The sequence below is a fragment of the Ixodes scapularis genome, unplaced genomic scaffold, assembly GCF_016920785.2.
Source record: "Ixodes scapularis isolate PalLabHiFi unplaced genomic scaffold, ASM1692078v2 PGA_scaffold8__174_contigs__length_109621045, whole genome shotgun sequence".
In the NCBI taxonomy this organism is placed as follows: domain Eukaryota; kingdom Metazoa; phylum Arthropoda; class Arachnida; order Ixodida; family Ixodidae; genus Ixodes; species Ixodes scapularis.
In genome coordinates, this window is record NW_024609883.1 from 26384756 (window position 1) to 26404996 (window position 20241).

A 20241-nucleotide genomic window follows, 5' to 3' on the forward strand; every position below is an offset into this window, starting at 1 on the left:
AACACGGGGTTCAAAGGATTGCGCTACTCTGCTCCGCAGGAGCTATATAGTGCTCTAGGCCCGGGGGCTGTGGAATGCTGCTACCCGTTCGGAAGGCGAGTTTGGCGTTGTTGTCGCGTCGTCAGCGGCGTTCTACGGTGCGTAGACGGCTTCGTTTTCCAAGGTACGTATACGTTAAGTTGTTCCTAACGCCAGTGTTAGTTTACTATCTCTAAAGGCGTCGTATATTCCAAGTTCGGGATGCCCATCGTGCAGCGTCTCGTCTTCCCAGCCGCATAAAACTAGGCCTTTTATAGTCCCTGATTCGGGGCGACATACTCCCCGACCCTATTTAGTAGTTGGGCTCTATAGAGAGCACGGTTTCCGCAATATTCCCGCATTATTATGCCAAGCCGCTGTCAACATGCGTGACTTAAGCGCGTCGAATTATACTTGATTCGCCGCTAACTTCAACCTCACATGGTTCAAAGTTCAGCGCTTGATCGGGGAGGGGGATGGGGCAATTGGAGAATGAGGGAAGATCGGATTAGAAGACGTGAACATTGGTCATTTATGTTTTAAGGGACGAAGTATATTCCTAAGGTCGAAAGCGTAATATATTCTCAATGCAGCGTTCGATATAAAGGGGGCTTGTTTTTAACTTTCATTTTTTTTTTATGCGTCTGAAAGGCATAGCGGAGCACTGCGTTTCTCAGCTTCTCGACCGTGTGAGCGTTCTTGACAGCTTTTCGAATATGCGGTCAAATAAAGGTGGCACCTGCTTGATGCAGAGAAATAATTCAGGCTTTTGCATCTTAGGAATAGCTACGCACTATCGTGCGATATTTTGAGTCGCCCAGTAAACTTATCCGCGCTGTGCCAGTAATCAATCATCGTCTTGCTAATGCTCGTGTGCGCGCCGCCGATGCTCCGTCACTCCAGGTGTTTTGTGGACTAAATTGATGGCATTTTTTCGGGACTGATATTTCCGAAATAATCGGGCTACTGGTAGACGAATATACTTCGAAATTACCCCGGTCGAGTCGAAACTGTTATGTTAGGACGTCAATGATTGACACCAGAACCATAGCCATTCCATAAGCATTGTGCCCCGAGATCCTGCCTCGATCTCTCGAGCTCCCCCAACACTTCTTCTTTATTTACGAGTGCGTATGTCAGGAACATCACATTTTTCCCCCTTTAATTAAGCAACCACCAAAGGTAGTTACTGGTTTGCAAAACGCTTTGGTGGGTGTCGGATTCGAGTAGGATACCGCCCCACTTTGAGATGTTCATCAGTCATGTCTCCCGTTACGTCGCTCGACCCCGACCTTGTTGTGGGAGTCTGCGTCTCGATGTCCTCGGCCTCGACAATGACCGCTGACGCTCCAGGATTAGGACGCGTTTGTTGGTTGTTGGCCACTGAAGTCTCTTCCGATGATTTTGGGACACACACCGGTTTGTACATGTGAGTACTGTCTGGTGACTGTTCTCGTTGCGGCTGAGCCGGGATCAGCTGATCCTGATGGCGTCTCCATATCCTGCCGGGGGACACTTGTACCTGAAAGGATACCGGTCCTGTTTGAGAAACGACAGTACCACGCGTCCACTTTGACGATCCTCGATAGTTCCTCGCGTAGACATCATCACCCTCTGTCAGCGTGCATTCGTGTTCCGGCCTCGCCCTTTGTTGTTTGAACTGAGACCTCGCCACTGTGTCCGAAATGGTGGGTTTCAGAAGATCTAGTCTGGTTCGCAGCTTTCTCCGCATCATTAGATTGGCCGGAGACTCTTTGGTTGTTGGATGAGTCGTGTTTCTGTAGGATAGAAGAAACCTTGAAACCTTGGTGTCAATAGACACCTCAGACGTTGTCTTCTTTAAGTGGTTCTTCATGGTCTGGATGAATCGCTCTGCCAATCCGTTAGTCGACGGGTGATACGGTGCAGACGTAATGTGAACAATACCGTTTGTCTTGACAAAGGTCTTGAACTCTTGAGACACGAACTGTGGCCCATTGTCTGATACCACGCTGACAGGCAGTCCAAAGCGTGCGAAGCACTGGTGCAGGCATTTTATCACGGCTTCGGACGTCGTTGAGTTCAACACGAATACCTCAGGCCATTTAGAATGTGCGTCGACTAGCACGAAGAACATCTTGTTCATGAATGGCCCAGCCAGGTCTATGTGGACTCTTTCCCACGGTTGTGTTGGCCAACTCCACGGGTGTAACGGTGCCTGTGCTGGGTTATTTCGTTGCATTTGACACTGCTTACAGGTTCCCACTTCGTCCTCAATGTCTTTGTCGATGGTGGTCCACCACACATAGCTTCTAGCTATTTCCTTTGTTCGAACGATACCGAAGTGATCGCTGTGCAGCTCTTTAAGGACTCTCTCTTGCAAAGTTAGGGGAACAATTACTCGTAGGCCCCACATTAGGCAGCCTTGATGAACCGATAGTTCCAACCGACGTGTGAAGAATGGTATCATTTCTTCTGCGCATTTTTCACTTCCCCAGCCCTTGAGCACCTTCTCCAAGACTTGGCTTAGGACAGGATCACGGGACGTAGCCTTTGCAATATCTGTGCTCTTCACTGGGAAGTTGCTGAAATAGTCGCAGTAGAACACGTAGGTTTCATCTACGACGAATTCGTCTGAAGTCTTCGCAGCTTGCGGGAGTCTTGAAAGGCAATCGGCGTTGGCGTTCTCTTTAGACGAACGATAAACGATGTTGTATCGATGTCCTGCCAGTCTGCAAGCCCATCTCTGAAGGCGTGCTGCCGTCATCGTCGGAACTCCAGTCGTAGGTCCCAAAATCTTTTGAAGTGGAGCATGGTCGGTTATTAGTGTAAAGGGGTACCCATACAGATAGTAATGGAACCTTTTTACACCAAAAACAATGGCAAGGGCCTCTTTTTCAAGCTGCGAGTAGTTCTTCTCATGCGTAGACAGTGTTCGTGAGACGAACGATACGGGTCTTTCTGTCCCGTCTTTCATGATGTGGGACAACACCGCTCCTACGCCGTACGCTGAGGCGTCGCATGCCAACACAATCGGAAGAGTTGGGTCAAAGTAAATCAGCACTGGTGCTGACGTCACCTTCTCTTTCAGAGTCTTGAAGGCCTTTCTACATTCTTCGTTCCAACTCCACTGGACATCCTTGTGCAGCAGGAGGTTCAGAGGACTCAAGATGGTTGCCAAGTTTGGGATGAACTTGCCATAGTAGTTAGCTAACCCCAAAAAGGAGCGCAACTCTGCTTCGTTCTTTGGCTCGGGTGCATCTCGTAGAGCAGCCACCTTGTCATCCAGTGTCCGTAGTCCCTCGCTGCTGATGACATGGCCTAGGTAGGACACCTCTTTTTTGAAAAACTCGCACTTCTCCTTTTGAAGTCGGATGCCGTTCTTTTTAAGGCGTTTGAGAACCTCTTTCAGGTTCTTCAGGTGCTCCGCTTTTGTTCTTCCTGTTACCAGGATATCGTCAATGTAACAGGTGGTGTGCGTCAGGCCTTGTAGTACCTGATCCATCGTTCGTTGAAATATTGCTGGAGCTGAGGCTACTCCAAAAGGAAGCCTGTTGACTTGAAAAAGCCCCAAATGCGTGTTCAAGGTTAAGTACTTCTTTGAATCTTCGTGCATTTGAACTTGTAAGTACGCTTTGGCTAGGTCAAGTTTAGTGAATAGCTGCCCTCCCGCCAGCGTTGCAAACAGCTCTTCGATTCTGGGCAAAGGATAACTGTCCACATCGATCACGGGATTCACGGTGGACTTGTAATCCCCGCAGATCCGGATCTCGCCGTTCTTCTTGACGACTGGGACAATTGGAGAAGCAAACTCACTTGTTTCTACCGAAGTCAAGATGCCTCTTTCTTGTAGAGCCAGCAGTTCCTTGGCCACAGCATCCCTTAATGCGTGTGGTACTGGCCTCGCCTTTTGAAATGGTGGAGACATTCCGTGTTTCAGTTTGAGTTTGGCTTCAACTCCTTTTACGCATCCCAGCTCATCTGAGAATATTTCCTTATATTCATTCATCAGACCTTCAATCTCTTGTCTTCCTATCACTTCGGAACAGTGTATCGCTTTGATGTTTGCCCAGTCCAACTTCATGACTCTTAGCCAGTCACGTCCAAGAAGAGGTGGTCCCTTGAAATCGACCACTTGCATCTTCAGGTTGGACTCCTTGTCTTCATGCATCACCCTCACTTGTACTTCCCACAGCGGCTTAATCTTTGCTCCGTTAAATGCCTTCAAAACGACATTACTTCGTTGCCTTTTGAGGTGCGAAAACTTAGCCTGGTACTCTTGTAATGGCAAAACAGATACTGCTGCTCCTGTGTCTATTTCCATTCTCAAAGGAATTCCACTGACCGATAGCGTTATTTCTAACGGATCATTTCGCGCACTTCTTAGCTCGTGCATTTCTATCTCTTCGTCGGAATCTTCCACAGTTACAGCCTTCATCGTTTTCTTTTCGTTGCGCTTACTGAAGGGTTTAGACGCTTGTCCTTGCCACTTTGGAGCTGATCCTTTACAAACTCTTTGCAGGTGCCCTACTTTTCCGCATCTTCTGCATTCCAGGCCCTTCCAGCGGCAATTGACCGACTCGTGATTCTTGTAACCACAGTGTGAACAACCTTCTTTTTCTAAAGGTTTGCTTTCCACCTTAAGAACTTCCGCGCTGGACGACGCTGAGCCGTGTAGAACTTTCGCACTGGAGGATGCGGCTTGCATTGCTACCGCCATTTCAAGCGCTCTCTTGAAAGTCAAATCCTCTTCTGAAAGCAGCCTTTTTTGTATGCTGTCATTGCATAAGCCACATACAAAGCGGTCTCGCAAAGTTTCACTCAGCGCTGTTCCGAATTCGCAGGTTTGAGCCAACTTTTTCAGTGATGCGACATACTCAAGGATGGTTTCGCTGTCCTTCTGGTCCCTCTTGTGAAAGCGGAAGCGTTCAGCAATCACAATCGGCTTCGGTGACAGATGCGCCCGAAGTATCTCGACAAGTTCCAAATAGGTCTTACTTGATGGGGCATCCGGCGCTACGAGGCTCTTGAGTAGCGCGTAGGTCCTTCCGCCGATGATGCTCAGGAATGCCGCCACTCGTCTCGGTTCCTTCACGTCGTTGGCGATGAAGAATTGGCCGATTCTTTCGGCATACGTTGGCCAGTCCCCTTCCGCTTCATCGAAGGGTTCGATGCTTCCAAGCGTTGACATGGCCCTTGTCGTAGCGCTGAGCGGCTTCCTTGAAGTCAATCCTAGACGGAGTACCTCGTCGCCAGTTTGTTATGTTAGGACGTCAATGATTGACACCAGAACCATAGCCATTCCATAAGCATTGTGCCCCGAGATCCTGCCTCGATCTCTCGAGCTCCCCCAACACTTCTTCTTTATTTACGAGTGCGTATGTCAGGAACATCACAGAAACCTCTAATGTAATAGGTGGTATTCACTCGACGCCACATTGGAGCTCTCTCAGTGCTGCGCATGCTCAGGGTGAACTCCCGCTTATGGCCTGAGAAGGGCACCCTTTTTATGCAGAGTCTTGCTACACGCACGACGTCGCGCAGCTCTACTGGAAGTTGCTTTACGCACGACGCGCGTTAACGTTCTTTCATTGGACGACCCGAATCCTGGCAATAGTGGCAGAGAGCGAAGCTGCCAATACAAATTACTGCAGAGCCCTCAAACAAATATTTTCGCCATCATGACCTAACCAACCTCGCCATTCACGAGCTTGCTCGTGATTATGCGACCAGACTCGCGCATTGTGCATGCAGCCTCGCACATTCATGAGCATGCTCGTGAATTGTAATTGGGTTTTGTGTGTCAAGTTCCCTTTTTTTAGAGGATGGGATTTGACTTGTTTTCATCGCATATCAAGTTCATTCACCGCAACGGAGTGCGGTTTTGCGTTGTGAATTAAAGGAAGATACTATATATATCACCAGAATAAAGCGATAAAACTCATGGGTATACATGCTAACCGGAAGAAACTGAAAAGCTCCCCAGATAAAAACTGAAAAGGTGTGCCATGTTTGAAAATAGTATAACTCCCAAAAGTCCTAGGTATTAATGCTCTCAAACACAATTGCAATCATAAATGTCTGGTTCAGCGTTCCCTTATGACTAAAAAGATCTACTTTTTTCAGGCAGAAGCATCTTCAATTGCCACTGGATGGGACCAGGTGCTTCGAAGGCGTCAGCTTCTTCTCTGCTATGAAGCTGATGTACGCCGCATACTGTTGTCTCAACCTAAAGTACCCTGCTGAGCTGCCAGCAGAGTTGAAGTTCGTTTAGAGGTAACTATGAATGTGCCTTTCAGTTATGAAAATGTGCACTGTAAATTTGCTTTGGAAAAATGTATCGTATGGACAGTTCTAATTCCTTCAAGTGGTTGAATTGTCAAGTGGATATTGCATTTCGTGAAGAAATAAATAGGCGATTTATTTTTGTCTGGGAAGCAGCAATAACTGATAAGTAATTTTTGACAGCGTTAATGACATAAAAGGCCGTTAGCAATAAATTATGTACCTAATCTGTTATCGTGTCCTTGCCAACATCCTAAGCAGTTTGGCATACCTTTGAATGGTGGTGTGCTCCTCAACGTATTTCCGGCAAAGCCAAATGGGCTCAGAATTGGAGATTTCGAAGACTGTAGGCGACTTATTTTTCGAAAGATACTAATTTTCCCGAATCGCCTACAATTAAAAAAAAAAAAAAATAGGTCCCGCGAACGATTCTGGTAAAATGTAAACACATTGGAATCTATATTGGGATCCCGCCGCATCGCGAAAATTAGAACCCGCGAATTATTTAAAATCTTCAACTTTTACCTCAATCGCGAAATATTGAGCCCGCGAAAAATAAGTCGTTTACAGTATATGGTACAAGTCAAAAAGTTCAAACACTGTTTTCCTTTGGCAATGTGCAATGTTTCCGAAACTTGTAGGAACACACAAACTGTTATTACCTCATAAACGTGCTAACTTGTCGGTGGCCGACCGCTTAATGCTTAATACAACAATTTTGTGCACTACGTCATAGATTGATGTAATCTTAAGAGGTAATACAGTCGCGTGTTCCTTTGCTGAGTACCGTACATATGCAGGATTCTTTTTATTCTTACAGATTTGTTTAAAGAAAGCCATGAAAGCTACACTTATGCGGTTTGTGCGAGTGAGTAATACGCCCAGGGGGACATTGTGTGGGTGGCTAATCTTTGCAATAAGTCGGCTAATTAATTAAAATTGGTTAACTTTTTAATTAGTGAAAATAGACATATGGTTCAAATTAAAAACTTGCTAAGTGTTATCGAAAGACATTAAATGAGTCATTTTCAGAAACACTTTAAGCGCGTGAGAAGTGTAGTAGTACAATAAAGTTACCACTTGTGGAGCACGAGGCTAGCGGTTGCGGTAAGGCGCCCGCGCGATTTTTCCGTCTCCTAGCTAGCCCCAGCCTTGTACCTGCTCCACGAGTAGTAACTTCAGCACACTGTTGCGCTTTTCACGCACTCAAAGTCCTTCAAAAATTACTGATCTAGGGGATTTGAACGACGCTCAGCAAATATCTAATTGGAAACATACGACTACTTCCACTAATTAAGATATAATTAACGAATTTCAACTAATTAGCCGACTTATCGCGAAGATTAGCCACCCCGGTAATGTCCCCCTGGGCGTATAACTCACTCGCACAAACCGCATAAGTGTAGCTTTCATGGCTTTTCTTTAAACAAATCTGTAAAGAAAGAAAAAAAACAAAAAAACAGCATAGCAGACGCATAACGATTCCTCGAACGTATTGCAGTATTCCCATGTAAATATTAAGGGTTTCATTCAGCTTGGTCACACTGTCGCTGAGGCATTGCCAATTACATCAAGCAAAGTGTCTAACTTTCGACAGCAATTTGGAAAAAAATATGTTTTGCAGAGCAGAATATTAACCTTAGGGTTTGTGTTTGTTTGGCACCTTCAACAGCAACCTGGAACATGTTGAACCATGTTTTTGTTGAAACTTTACACTAAGAAAGGCGAAGGTCTAATGTTAATATGCTGCTTTCTAGATACCCTTATTTACAATTCGCTTGGCAATTCGCAATTCGCTTTACAATTCGTTACTCACATTAATTGGATGTGCTGCGGGGAGGACCGCTTCTTTTTAAATCCTATTATTATGTTGCAATATAATGACAGAATCAATATGAATCTGGTACTCAGATATATTGTCATATAGGACCAATACTAGAACTTATGCATCCTACGGTACGTGCAACTTATATTTTAACCCGCCTTAGTATCACTCGGTTGCAAATGCATGGGCCCTTGTTCTGCAGGGGCACATAAATATACCTGTGACCGGGCTATGCTTATCAGGTAAAATAAGTAATATGAACCAAAAGACATGAATGTTCAGTGTTCTAATATTAACCACAATATTCTGCTTAAGCACTTCAGGCAAGCTTTTTTGTAATATTGCATTGACTGGTACTCTGAATTACTTTTTTAACCGAAGTATTGTTGTGTATACAACGTTACTAGGCAGGCGAGCTGGTTAATATGACATTCTACTACCCGGGATGGAGGCTACGAAGACATACGTCTCAATTGAGATGGATGTGTTTGTCCTCCTTTGTAGCCTCCGTCCCGGGTTGTAGAATGTCTTAGCGTTGTGTGCTCACGCAAGTTCCAAAATGTGCGCAGTTATTACTGAAAACTAATACCAGTGGGGTGAAACATTTTTTTTTTGTACAATCAAAATTTGTTTTGATGCAAGGATCAGACTTGGAGGCTCATGGTGTGTGCACGGACTGTCCAGATTAGGGGCGTTTGTCTCGGCTTGAAAGTATACTATAGTCAAGATTTAGAATTCGTTCAGATTGGATTACTAACCGATAGAGAAGTTAAAGAAGGAGTCAGGAACTCCTTAGCTTCTGTTAGACATCTTCCTCTAAATAATCCCGCCCATTATTTAAGTGCTCTTTCTTTCAGGCAACTTGTGGCAATGAACCCACAGGAGGGGCCCCGGCAGTCTTGAAGAAAAGTTGCTCTGGTGCGTCTGAAGGCGCAGGGAGCCCTCCATGAGTTCTCGAAGTTCCAAAAGAAGTGGAAAGAAAATTCGGTGCTTGTTTAGATTAATTTTTTTGTCTATTGTTAATATTACTATTTGTTGTCATAGGCCAAGATGGTTCTTTTCGAGGTGTAGCTTGTCAGCATAATTTTTTGTGACATTTTTCTTTAGTAGACTGCTCACTTTGATATTTTTTTGATGGCTGAGCTGCCCCAAATATATTTGCGGCATGAAATGTTTTCTTATTGTGTATGTGTTCTAGTCATTTAAAAGAAAAATAAATGTAAATATTTTTGAAGCAGCAAACTGTTCAGTCTTCTTCGCAATGGGTCCGTTGCTATGGTTTGGAACCAAAACGACCAAGCGTGAAATTAGTTTCATAAGGATGTTTACAAATGTTTATATGCCTTTATCCCCGTCCCTACATGTACAATGATCTCTAAACTTGACGTAGCATGCGAGCACTTTCTCATAGCATTCCTGGCTGTTCTATTGAGTATATATGTCACAGATTCATTGTTCTGTTTTTCAGGTTAGTGCTCGCATTAGATACGACAGTTCAAATTTTCCATACAAGTTTGGGGAACATTTTCGCATTGCAGGTAATTTTATGTTGCAAAGACTTGCATCAAGTTGCGCCTGCAAACTGTCAGGACATCCATGTTTTGCATGTCACATATCAACTTTTTTAAAGAGAAGCTTGGCATGTGACACACAAAGCCCGGATGTACTCGTGAATAGCGGTAGTAACATAAAATGAGGCGAGTACTATCACAAACAAGACTGAACTTTTTCCGTAAGTACAAGAAATGTAACCTGTGTCATTTTGGACGCATTGGAACATGTGATGTACTTCGTAAAAATGGTACATGTTCTAGCATGGCTTGCAACCGAACATGTGCTGCTGTGTGCCATGATGGTACATTTCCTGTAGCATACACTACTTGTTCTGTGATGATGGTGTATGGAACTTATTCTAGCTGCCCATACAACAACAACATGTCCCGTACTAAAGAAGTATGGAACATGTTCTGTAGTCCGGTAATACAGTACATGTTGTGGCAACAAGGTTAGCATGTATGTGTCCCATACTTTGACAGGAGTTTTTCTAACAGTGCAGTTTTACTGATGCTTCCTCTTGATTACGTGCTGTAGGTAGTTTCATGACGCGCATAGACCATCGTAAAACAATATCCTGAGCGGGCGTGAACATCTTGAAATGTCTTTCTAGCGCATCGTAATCGAGGCATTTTATCGGTTCATGAGTCCAAAATACTTAAACAAATGATAATGATGATGCTGACGAACGCGGTTCGGCCTCATCTACACAGCGGGACCAAGCGGGCCCAAAAGACCAGGACACCGCCGCCTGCAGCGATTGGCCAGCTCCCCAATCGCAGCGGGCGGCAATGACCCGCTCCCTCGGTCTAGCTCGTTCCGCCGTGTAGATTGGGGCCCCTGCAGTCCACTCACCGGGCAAGCAGCGGTAGCGCACCACGAGAGAGCCGTCCCCTCGACAGCGCCTGTCGGCGTGGTCCCTGCTCAGCACGAACAGGCAGTGCACTGCGCCGGAACATCTGGGCACACGGAGAAACACACATCGTCAGGCGGCTAACGCTTTGTGGCTGTGAGCCCTGCGATTGTTCTCCTAAATGGGCAGGAAGACACTAGACTCTTTGCTAAAATCCCGAAAGTCCGAAAGGCGAAAGGAAACATGGGAACCTCCTGTACGCTGCTTCTTGGTTCCGCAGCATCTACCACGTGACGGTCAGGAGAGCGAGAGAAAGAGACGATAGCGCTGTTGCTCGCCTGTCACCCTCGCTCCACTGCGTATCCTTCGTCGCTTCCACTGTCGTCTTCGTCGTTTGCTAGAGATGGTTCTACACGACTAGTTCCCGGAATCCTTTTCGGCGCCACAAACGGCACTGCTCAATTGGCATCATGAATATTTGATAATGTTCCTCAAGTATAATGTATTTTAACATTGCTAACAGACTTCGAAGCTATAAAATATTGTTCAAAACTTTCAAAACAACCGTTTTTCGTAAAAATAAAAAGGCGGTTTGGGGGGGGGGGGGGGGGGGAGGGGGTTTTGAGATTCCAATATCAGGAGCACCATGCCGTTCGCAATGTTCTCGTTATCATAGTTCGCCGACTAACTGTTGCAGAACGACTTTCTTCAACACACAACGCGAGACAGCACCTGGTTGCGCTTGATTATACGTGCTACCAAAGATCGGATAGTAAATTCATAAACTTGTTCCTGGCTGTGCATCGGACCACCGCGGGATTTGATTCTCGCCCTTCTTAATCGGAGAGGAGAGCGGACAACCATCCGCCTTCTCCCCTCCCTCGATTCGCCATCGCCCCTCCCGCTATTTATATTTCATTCTCACGTACGGCCAGTGCCGTCGGCGGCGAAAGCACGTGCACCGTTCTCTGTGGGCGTGCTTCGAGCCTACTTTTGTCCCAGTTTAATGACGCGTGTCAGTGTGTTAAAGGGGTACTCCACCGGTTTTTTCATTGTCTCCGATTTGCTTGAAATTTTGCTAAACTAACCAACAAAAATTGCTAACATAGTATCCCAAATATTAGGCCAAAATATTGTTTTTTCGCCAAGTTATTCAATTTACAGTTTTGGTCTTCACCATGTTTTTCAAACTGAAAGTCTCTACTGGCAACAACAACAAAGTGACGTCAGTGGAAGGCAGGGGTTAACTTTTTGTACTACGGAAGTTGTTCCCAACGGATTTGAAGCAGTTTCTTGGTGTCAAATGAGTGCTTTGGAAGCTTGCTCCCGTAGCCGCGCTCCAGCACGGAACAAATGATTGGCATATTCTATTTTTAGACTACTTGCTGGACTGGCAAGCCTGCCTGCCACTGACGTCACGGCACTGAAAAGTGCGCGAATATTTGAATATTGGTTTTTGCACCATTTTCATTTGCCGATTTCACAATACCTACTATGAATTTCGCGATGCTAAATAGCATACCGGAAAGGCTAAAGGCCGGGGAGTCAGAAAATATAGTTAGTTGAGGTAGCTCAAAAAAACGGTAGAGTACCCCTTTAAGGCCGGTTCAGACACTTGCGTTTGAGCGCGTTTGACAGCGTTGCGTCGAGAACCGAAAGCGAGTCACCGGCACATCTGTGTTCGTATGAAGCGTGGAATCCAATTCAAGGAATCGTCTTGGCACGCGACATAAGCAGCAAGGATGCCCGGGTTTCTCGCGGCCGCAACGCAGTCAAACGCAGTCAAACGCAACTGTCTGAACCAGGCATTACTTTGATTCGCGTGGCTCGATTATCTAGTGTTAAGCATAAAATAGCACGGGACATGCTGCTGCCCATGTAACGCAGTCAGACCCCGTCACGCTGCGAAGCTTTTTTTCTGGGAGACTCTCTTCAGTTTATCTAGGACAGGTTTAAAAAAAAATCAAACTTGATTTTCTAATTTTAATGATTAAGGCTGCGGTCCTACGGGCGCCATCTTCAACGCGGCAGTAGTTCATCTGCCAGGGTAGAGTGTACAGGGACAACGTTGCTAGATTGCCTCAGTTATAGAACTCCCGCGGAAGGGGGTACCCGCGCTCCCCCACTTCAGTCTGCCTCCCGTCGTTCGAAGCGCCACCTAGACTTTCGTTTACCAACTGTGTGTTTCATAGAGTTCGGTGGAACGCCATCTAGACGCTGCACTTCGAACCGTACGTATCCCATAAAATACACTGCAGTTACCATAGAAGCCATCCGGCGCGACGAACGACGCCAGGCGAGTTGTGCTGAGTGAGGGGGGGGGGGGGGGGGGTTACTGCTCGTGCATGAAGCGTCTATGAGGAGTTCCCTAACTGAGCTAATCTAATAACGTTGGCCAGGGCGGCGACGAACCTCCGTTGCGCATGACACCGGCGTTTCTCCTTCACGACAGCACTTCTCGGCGGCTGCGTGACGTGGCTAAGCTCCTCCGAGTTTCGCACTGCCATTCTCCTCAAGGTCACCGCGGCCGTGTTTTCGCGCTATCTTTGATAAACAGCCTTTGTTATGAATGAAGGACTCAATTTTTCTTTCTTATTTGAATTGTTACTGGGAACACAACCGTCCATTTTCTTGTTTGGCGGATCGAATGTTGTCGCCTTTCTTTTTCTGTGTGCACAAATATGAAAGACGAGAGGCGTGCAGAAATGCTACTAAAAACAAGAGTGCTAGCCAGTATGTTCACAATTATGAAGAACTTCTATTAGCTTTGCGGTGCGAACATTATTACAAAAATAAATACAGAATGTAAATTAATAATTCGCACCAAAACAGTTAAGACATTTAAATCTGCGCTTCTATTTTTTAACTAGAGATTTCAATCGTTTTGCTTCTCCCGAAATTCCATTGTAGCCATAGTACTTTTTAGACATTTCAATAAACCACATTTTTATGTTGTTGATTTCTTTGAGTATTGTGTTGCGCGAAAGAACTCACGTCAGGAAGGCGTCTTCCAAGCTATGAGATCGTGCTGTCGTACAAAACTCTGGAGTTCCTAGCACGCCGTTCTACAGAACTCTAGAGTTTCTAATATTTCTACCTATATTCTAATCATATTGATACCAGGAACTCCAGTGTTCTGATGCAGTTATGATCTGCCAGCGAAATTTATTTTAGCACATCATAGTATGATGTCCTACAAAGGAAACTCGCCGGCATGGTCACGAAAAACATTATCGAAGAAGAAAACCTTTTTCTGCCTCCCCAAACTGGGACACCACTGGACGTGTGTTCTTATAGCAATCTACAGTTGCATTGAAATGATTATTTCGATATCTATAGATTGTTCAATCGAGAGTTTTCAGCAACTGCTACTTTGCACCAGTTTACCAGAAGGGAGTTACTGGCACACAAGGCTTCTTTTGCGTCAACGTATGACCGAAACGAACTGCAAAAAATGAAAGTAAAGATCAGAAAGTAATCGAAAAGCAATATTGTGGTAGCCAGGATTCGAGCTCCGAGTTTCCTCATCACCGGGGAGGTGTGCTGGCCAGTACACAACTCCAATATTTTTTTCCACAATGCACCACACCATGTTGTCGTTAGGTATTTTCCATCTGTCTCACAAATGCTCCAAAAACAGTATGCATCCAATCAGGAGTTCTGAAGCAGCAGTTCCCAATGTTTTGGCCGTCGCGGACCCGCTAACCGACTCAGAGGCCTTCACGGCCCTCCACTGAGCACAATACTGATAACGAAAGAGCACACATAAAAATGCAGGCTTAGCAAGGGCCAGAAAAGGAGACTATATTTGCAGCTGCCCGGACTACCTCATAGATTTATAGGTTCTTGATATGAACTGACACTTGCAGTACACGACCAGAGTAGAAAGTAGCTTTGCACGCTGTAGAGAAGACGCCTACTGACGTCAAGCTCACTGGAAGAAAGTCGAAGTCGTTAGTCTTAGTCAACATCATCCAGACTTGTGACCTCGATTTGATGTGAACCAATGCAGAAAACGTGGCTTCGCATTGAAAGGTCACCAAAAATGGCAGCAAGAGTCTTAGTGCCTTCTCGGACATGTGTGGGTATTACGAAACCATTCTCCCTCACAAATTGGCAAGGAGGCGTTACGAGAAAACTTGCTGCAAAGATGTGTTGCCGAAAAGCTAATGCCATTACTGCCATCTCTGCAGATAATAACGCACCGATAATACGAACTATAATCTAAGTTGTATTAGCCGCCTGGTAGCTAAAATGTCATCGATTCCGAAATATAAAATCTAATATTTCGGAAATTCGAAAAGACCTTATTATCCCGGCCGAAGTATCCGCAATCTAACGGAGGCACGGAGAAGGCGCCGTGTGACCGAGATTTCGGTCGCACGCACGTCCAAAGATCCCCAGGTGGTCCAAATTAACCCTCAGTCCTCCGCTAGGGCGTACCAGGTGACCGTCGTTGGTTGGGCACGTGAACACTCCATATTTGGCTTTGAAACTTAATTTCATAGCCCACTGACGTCATTCTTCACTGGTGGAACAAAATACTAATAAACGTCTACTGAAGTGTCCCGCTCTAATACTGCAGTCCTTCGTATAGCAAAAACAATAAAATCCCGGAGTTTGTTTCAACTTAGAAATACCTCGGTATTATATAGCCTTTACTCTCTAATCTCTCCAAAAACCACATTCCGTGTACAGTACAGGCAATGCAAATTAGATGCTAGGTTAGCAAAAACGAAGTTGTTTCAAGAGGCCTTCTATAATACATTTAACCTTGTATACATGCCTATATTTTATTTAAAAAAAAAAATTAGAATACACGTCATCAGTATAAAATTCCGGCCAGCGAAGTTTTATCACAAAACTGTAAGCCATCCAAAACCAAGAGTTTCATTTCATCCTGACAAGTTTTCATTGTACAGCCAGTGCTGACATGAAAGCAACGATATTTGTTTTCCCGCCGTAAAAATGCTCATCTATGTTTATTTCACAAGCTTTCCCATTTAACCTAGTGTTCCACCAGAAACTAACGCTCGAACCACGTTATCACTCAGCTCATCTCGATCATATTTATCAGGTTGTCATACCAAGCGTTAAAATTAATATATTCCACATCTGATTTATATTACGAACATCAGGTGACTGGAACCACCTTCCCGTATCAATTTCTGCAATTACTTGTGCCGTTCTGTTTTTAAGCAAACTCTTACTAAGAGCGACTTTAGTGGATAGAACTGCCCACTTTTGTGTGTGCTCAATTCCCTATGTAATATACTTCAAATAAATAAATAAATCTGTCCTCGCTAGATTTTAACTTCTGCTGTCAATTTGATGCTTCGACAAACTTGAAGCACTGCTTCCAGTACATAACCCATCTCTTATGTAGTGGTTGTGGAAGTTACGTATCCTTTCCAGTTACATCTTAAACTGATCGTTAAGGTAGGGGACAACTTGAACGGAAGAAAGGCACGAAAGAGAAAAATCATGGACGGTTTGTGTAAACGGCTTTACTTCAAAAATAGCGGCATATTTCACGACAGCACCGTTTGCTCCCTAAGCTGACAGTGCGATGGGAACTACGCTCTCGCCGAACCAATGAAACGCCTCCCTTTCATCACCTGACCCCGCTCTCAGCGCGTGGGTATGGGTGGGAGCATGATCAACTGGCGAAAGACAGTCAACGAGCCCGTAGCGACCACCGCACTGTCAGCTCGGGGGTCGACGGATTCTATGCCTCGCATTCCTGAGCTTCCTTCCGACGGCGTGCGCGCGAACAAAGACTGGCGGGGGTGGTCCCAGGGAAGGCTTTAAAGCCGCGAGCCCGACCCGCCAACGACGGCAGGCCGTTGGCGAACTCCCGGTAGAAAAGCCGGAGAAATCGTCCCCGCACCCGGAAGAGCCTGTCATCAAAGATGGCGGCCGCTACTTTGGCGCGCTACCCTCCGCCCCCCACCTCCTGTGCTAGGTGCATCTGGAACCAGCGCTGGTCGTTTCTTTCGACTTCGTAAAAGCACCCGGTGGGCGGTGCCCCTCTCCGCGTCCGCACACTTTCGCACAGGGCGACGACGCACGTTGTTAGCTCGCGCCGGGGGTTTTGGGAGTCCTCGGTACGGGGGAGGCAGTGCTCACACATTTCTGGCCGATCTGGAGAGATGATGTAAGAGGTGTGTCCCTGTGCGGTAAGCTGCGATCGTCGCTATGGAGCCTAGGAACTTTGGAGACTTTTCGTAGATGCTGTTGACTGCGGGCCCCACGGGCGCTTGCTCAATCTATGCACCAAGTGACGGCTCGAGTTCCCTCTTGCAAAGCAGAGCACTCGCGCACAAACTACGAAAAGTCCCCGTTGTGCCACTGTCACGCTGGCCCATGGGGAGGAACTACGCGAAAGGTGCTGGATCCGCCCACGCTCCATCCGGTAAAAAACGCAATCTGTAGGCACCCGGAAGTTTGAGAACAAGAACAAGAGTCCGTGAGAGGTGGAAATATTGGACACATTCGTTGTTATTTTCGGGTCTTAAAGCAGCTTGATTTTGGAAAGGATACGTCCAGCAAGAAACTGACGTCAAAGTGGCCCGAAATATGGCGGTTCTGTATTTGAGTAAAAACGCTTAAATCGCTTTCATTTGGCCTCCTGGATCACGACTATTGAGACTGCTTTTCAATTTGGTGCACTGAGCTGAAAAAAAATCATTTTCAATGTACCGCTGAAGCCCCTAATTCCCGGAGCGTTACGCCATAAAATGAATTTCCGGAATTCCCGCTCTCGCGTACCTTTAGCGCGTATCAAAGCTACGCACGCGCACTCTTGCGATCTTCACAAACGTCAAGAAAAGACGTCGGGACTCGTGTAGGTGCGGGGGAAGATACCTACCTGGCAAACTTGCAACTACACGCGCTGCCCACACGAGCAACACGCGCTTGGTAGCTGAAAGATCCTTTTATGACGTAACGACTGGTCGTAGGTTTTTTGTGTTTTTTTTAGAACACTGTAAAATTCACTTCTAATTCGTTTTCTTTTTTTTAAGAACATTTCTAGCTTGATTTTAAGCTTTTGTGTTCTTTTAAAAAAAAAAAAACAAAAAAACGATGGGATTGTTTTACAATGTAAACTTTAAAACAGCTATAATGGTGTTTGGCAAGTGTTTCATTCCGAATACACTTCTTCAACACCGTGAACTTGTCAGAGAGATGCCTTACACTTTTTAGCGGCTTCGGATAGGTGATCAGGAAATATTACACCTTTTACGTAGGAGAAGGTGTTTCTGCATGGAAGCACCTTTTTTCAAGTTTGCCGGGATAGACGTCACTGAAAAATTAATCAACCGGAGCCACAGTGGGCTGTGAGCACGTGACATGTTTTTGAGAGCGTGGGAAAAGGGGGATGGGGGGTTTAATCCAACCAAAACAAAAGTAGGAATATGCACAAAATTAGAGATGATTACAATGTCTCATGTCTGCGTCTTGTATTTTGTAAACCGCGGAGACAACCCATCACTATCGCGATCAACAAGAAGACATGGTGGACGGATGAATTTGCGTCGTTTGTCGGTCAAGGTGACCGCGTGACTGTTCCTTCTTGTAAAGCTTTTTGAGCACGTATACGATTTGAAAACGTTAATAGATGCAATATGAGAACTTCGGATTTATGTACGACAGTTGCGTAATCGTAGCCGTACTAGAATGTCGACTATAAACATATTTCTTTTCGAGGTGAGCGAAAATCAGAACTGCCAGTCGTATCATAGCAAATTTAAAAATTCTGGACTTCGCACGGCAAGTGGAGTGTCTTCATTCGCCATATATCAGTCAGTGATTCCCCGTGACATCAGGAAGAACTCGTTCACGTTTAAGTTACGAAGCTTTGCTGGTGTTTATGTTTACGGTTCAAACCTAAAGTATTCGAATGAGGGGAAGACCCTGACGTTTAACTACGTTCCGTCGAAATATGACTGCGAGTTACTGGGGATTAGTCATTCGTACGCCGCGTGCCGAGTCACTCGTTCAATTGGTTGCCACGCGAAGTACCGAGCACGAGAGCATCGGTCTTGCGGCCCTATCTTGGCGTAAACCCCACAACTACTTCTGGAGTAGGTCAAACCAGAGCATCATCAAACGCGAACGCTGGTAAGTGTATGAAAATGTATATCTCCTTCTCGCAATAATCCCTTTTGGGCGCTGCCAGGAGCCCCGAATAAACAAATAGAGTATGTGCGTCGCAAAGGAATACTAAAAGAGCGAAGCATTTCAATAAAGGCTGATTCAGTCTCGGCATACGAATGCATAGAGATTAATGGTGTTGGCTAAGGGAACGGGCCCCCATTTCCCCTTTCCAAATTGAGAAAAATCGCTTATAACTTTTCAACCAGATAACGCATACTCTGAAACTTTGGCATATTATCCAAACCGCTAGCTGTGCATTTTGGTGGAGACAGAGTGTTTGGCGGTGCAAGGATTATTATTATTTTTTATTTTTGCCGTGAAGAAACAAAATGTCCTTTTCAGTCACCCGGCACGTATTTATTGCAGTTTATTTGTGTTAAAGTTGCACGTAGAAATGGTGTTGAACAAGCAAAAAAAGAAAGAAAAAAGAGGTTGCCGACATATAAGTAAGAAACTTTTTTTTCTTTTTTATTTTTTTGAGATGATAAAGTGAAGCTATATTTCAGCCGTGGACAAACTGCGGCTCGCGAGCTACATGCGGCTCTTCCCGGATTCAAGTGCGGCTCGCGGCTCCGTGGTAAGAGCGCTTCCCTTCCCCTCATGTTTCCACAAAACGAAGATAGTTATACATGGTTAAAATCGCGCACAGAGAGACGAGGACAAACGAGGAAGGAACACAGAACACAGACAGGCGCGCACTCACAACTCTAGTATATTCAGTGAAGGAGAGAAAGATGAAGCACTATTTTTTACAGGGGACACCGTCACCAGGGGAAAACAGATCATCCGCAGTCAAGTAGCTTTGAGCGAAAAAGAAGTTGCCTTCTTGCGATCATTTGACTGCGGATGATCTGTTTTCCCCTGGTGACGGTGTCCCCTGTAAAAAATAGTGCTTCATCTTTCTCTCCTTCACTTAATATAAATTGGGTTGTGTGTGTGTTTATACAGCCTAGAACTTGGTCTGCCTCACAGGGGCGACGAGTCTCCCAGCTGTAGATGAGAAATTTAGCCAGTGCGGTACAGCCGCTAGCCTGGGGTCTTTAACGTGCATCACGCTGTAGTGATACACGACCGCACGCCGGTACGATGCTCATCCAGATCGAAACGGGCAGGGGTCGGGCTCGAACCCAGGATCCCTGGGTTCTGCAGCGCTAGCTTTCGCTCCACGTGCTCCGAGCTGGTGTGCGCTAGACCACTCGGCCACCGATCCCCCCACTGAATATACTAGAGTTGTGAGTGCGCGCCTGTCTGTGTTCTGTGTTCCTTCCTCGTTTGTCCTCGTCTCTCTGTGCGCGATTTTAACCATGTTCAACGTTTACCAACTCGCCCAACTTACTACTCTTCTACAGAAAATAGTTATAGAATTCAAAGAAAAAAAAAAAAGGTCTCTGTCTTGGCAGCCTTGTACAACACTGCGTACCTATAGCTCGAATGCTTTTTGATACATAGACGTGTCCAGTGACCCTGTTTTCTTTTTAGGTCACGAAAGAATTTCCAACCGTATACGGCGTGAGGGAGTGGCTGCTATTGTAAAATAAAAGCCCGTGCGTCTGCTTTCCCGCACAGC

At 45.7% G+C, this 20241-nt stretch overlaps 1 protein-coding gene across 1 annotated transcript in view; it reads right to left on the minus strand.

Annotated features, from left to right (window-relative positions):
• Positions 1-20241, minus strand: part of LOC8025131 — a 260665-nt gene that overhangs the window by 95112 nt on the left and 145312 nt on the right. Inside the window, exon 3 of the mRNA XM_029995044.3 lies at positions 10517-10620. Within this exon, the coding sequence (XP_029850904.2) occupies positions 10517-10620 (104 nt within the window). The remainder of the gene's footprint in view (positions 1-10516; positions 10621-20241) is intronic.